This window comes from Penaeus monodon, chromosome 21 (genome assembly GCF_015228065.2).
Source record: "Penaeus monodon isolate SGIC_2016 chromosome 21, NSTDA_Pmon_1, whole genome shotgun sequence".
Classification (NCBI taxonomy): Eukaryota; Metazoa; Arthropoda; class Malacostraca; order Decapoda; family Penaeidae; genus Penaeus; species Penaeus monodon.
In genome coordinates, this window is record NC_051406.1 from 40594822 (window position 1) to 40595351 (window position 530).

At 35.5% G+C, this 530-nt stretch overlaps 1 protein-coding gene across 1 annotated transcript in view; it reads right to left on the bottom strand.

The window, feature by feature from the left end:
• LOC119586495 (CLIP domain-containing serine protease 14D-like) overlaps positions 1-530 on the bottom strand; it is a gene marked incomplete in the record, with an annotated part of 7956 nt that overhangs the window by 1374 nt on the left and 6052 nt on the right. The window contains 1 exon segment of the mRNA XM_037935234.1: positions 129-325. Coding sequence (XP_037791162.1) covers positions 129-325 — 197 coding nt within the window.

The following is a 530-nucleotide window of genomic DNA, read 5'->3' on the forward strand; positions in this document are numbered from 1 at the left end:
ATGTTTGGCATATTTTGATCTTGTGAAGGTCAAAATATTAGTTTTAACAACATAAATTGTTTACTGTATTGTTTGAATCTTCACATTTATCATATGAACTAACTATGCAGAAATCTGAATGTCCTTACCTGTTCACTGACTGTACTGCCTTTGTACACCTGACTACACTCAGTACTGTCAACCAATGGCAGCTTTACATGCTTAATTTTGTTACTTGCAGAGCCAGTTTCAGTGAAGCCCCATCCAGCTGCAATTGCTGATTTGTTACCAGCTGCTGTACGAGGGGAGAAGTTAGATGGAGGCAGGCACACAGGCAACACAAATCCTGAAAAATTGTAAAGATAAATAACATTTGGGATTAAAAGTCATATCAAAGATTGTTTACTGTTTCTTTCACTCCTCTTACATGTCTGTACAATCTAGTGGCTTTTCATTTAAAGGTGACTTCTACTATATAATATTGTTCCTATTCTAGCTTCTATAATACTTCATTTGACATGTATTATGACCACTCCATGTTTTCCAATTAC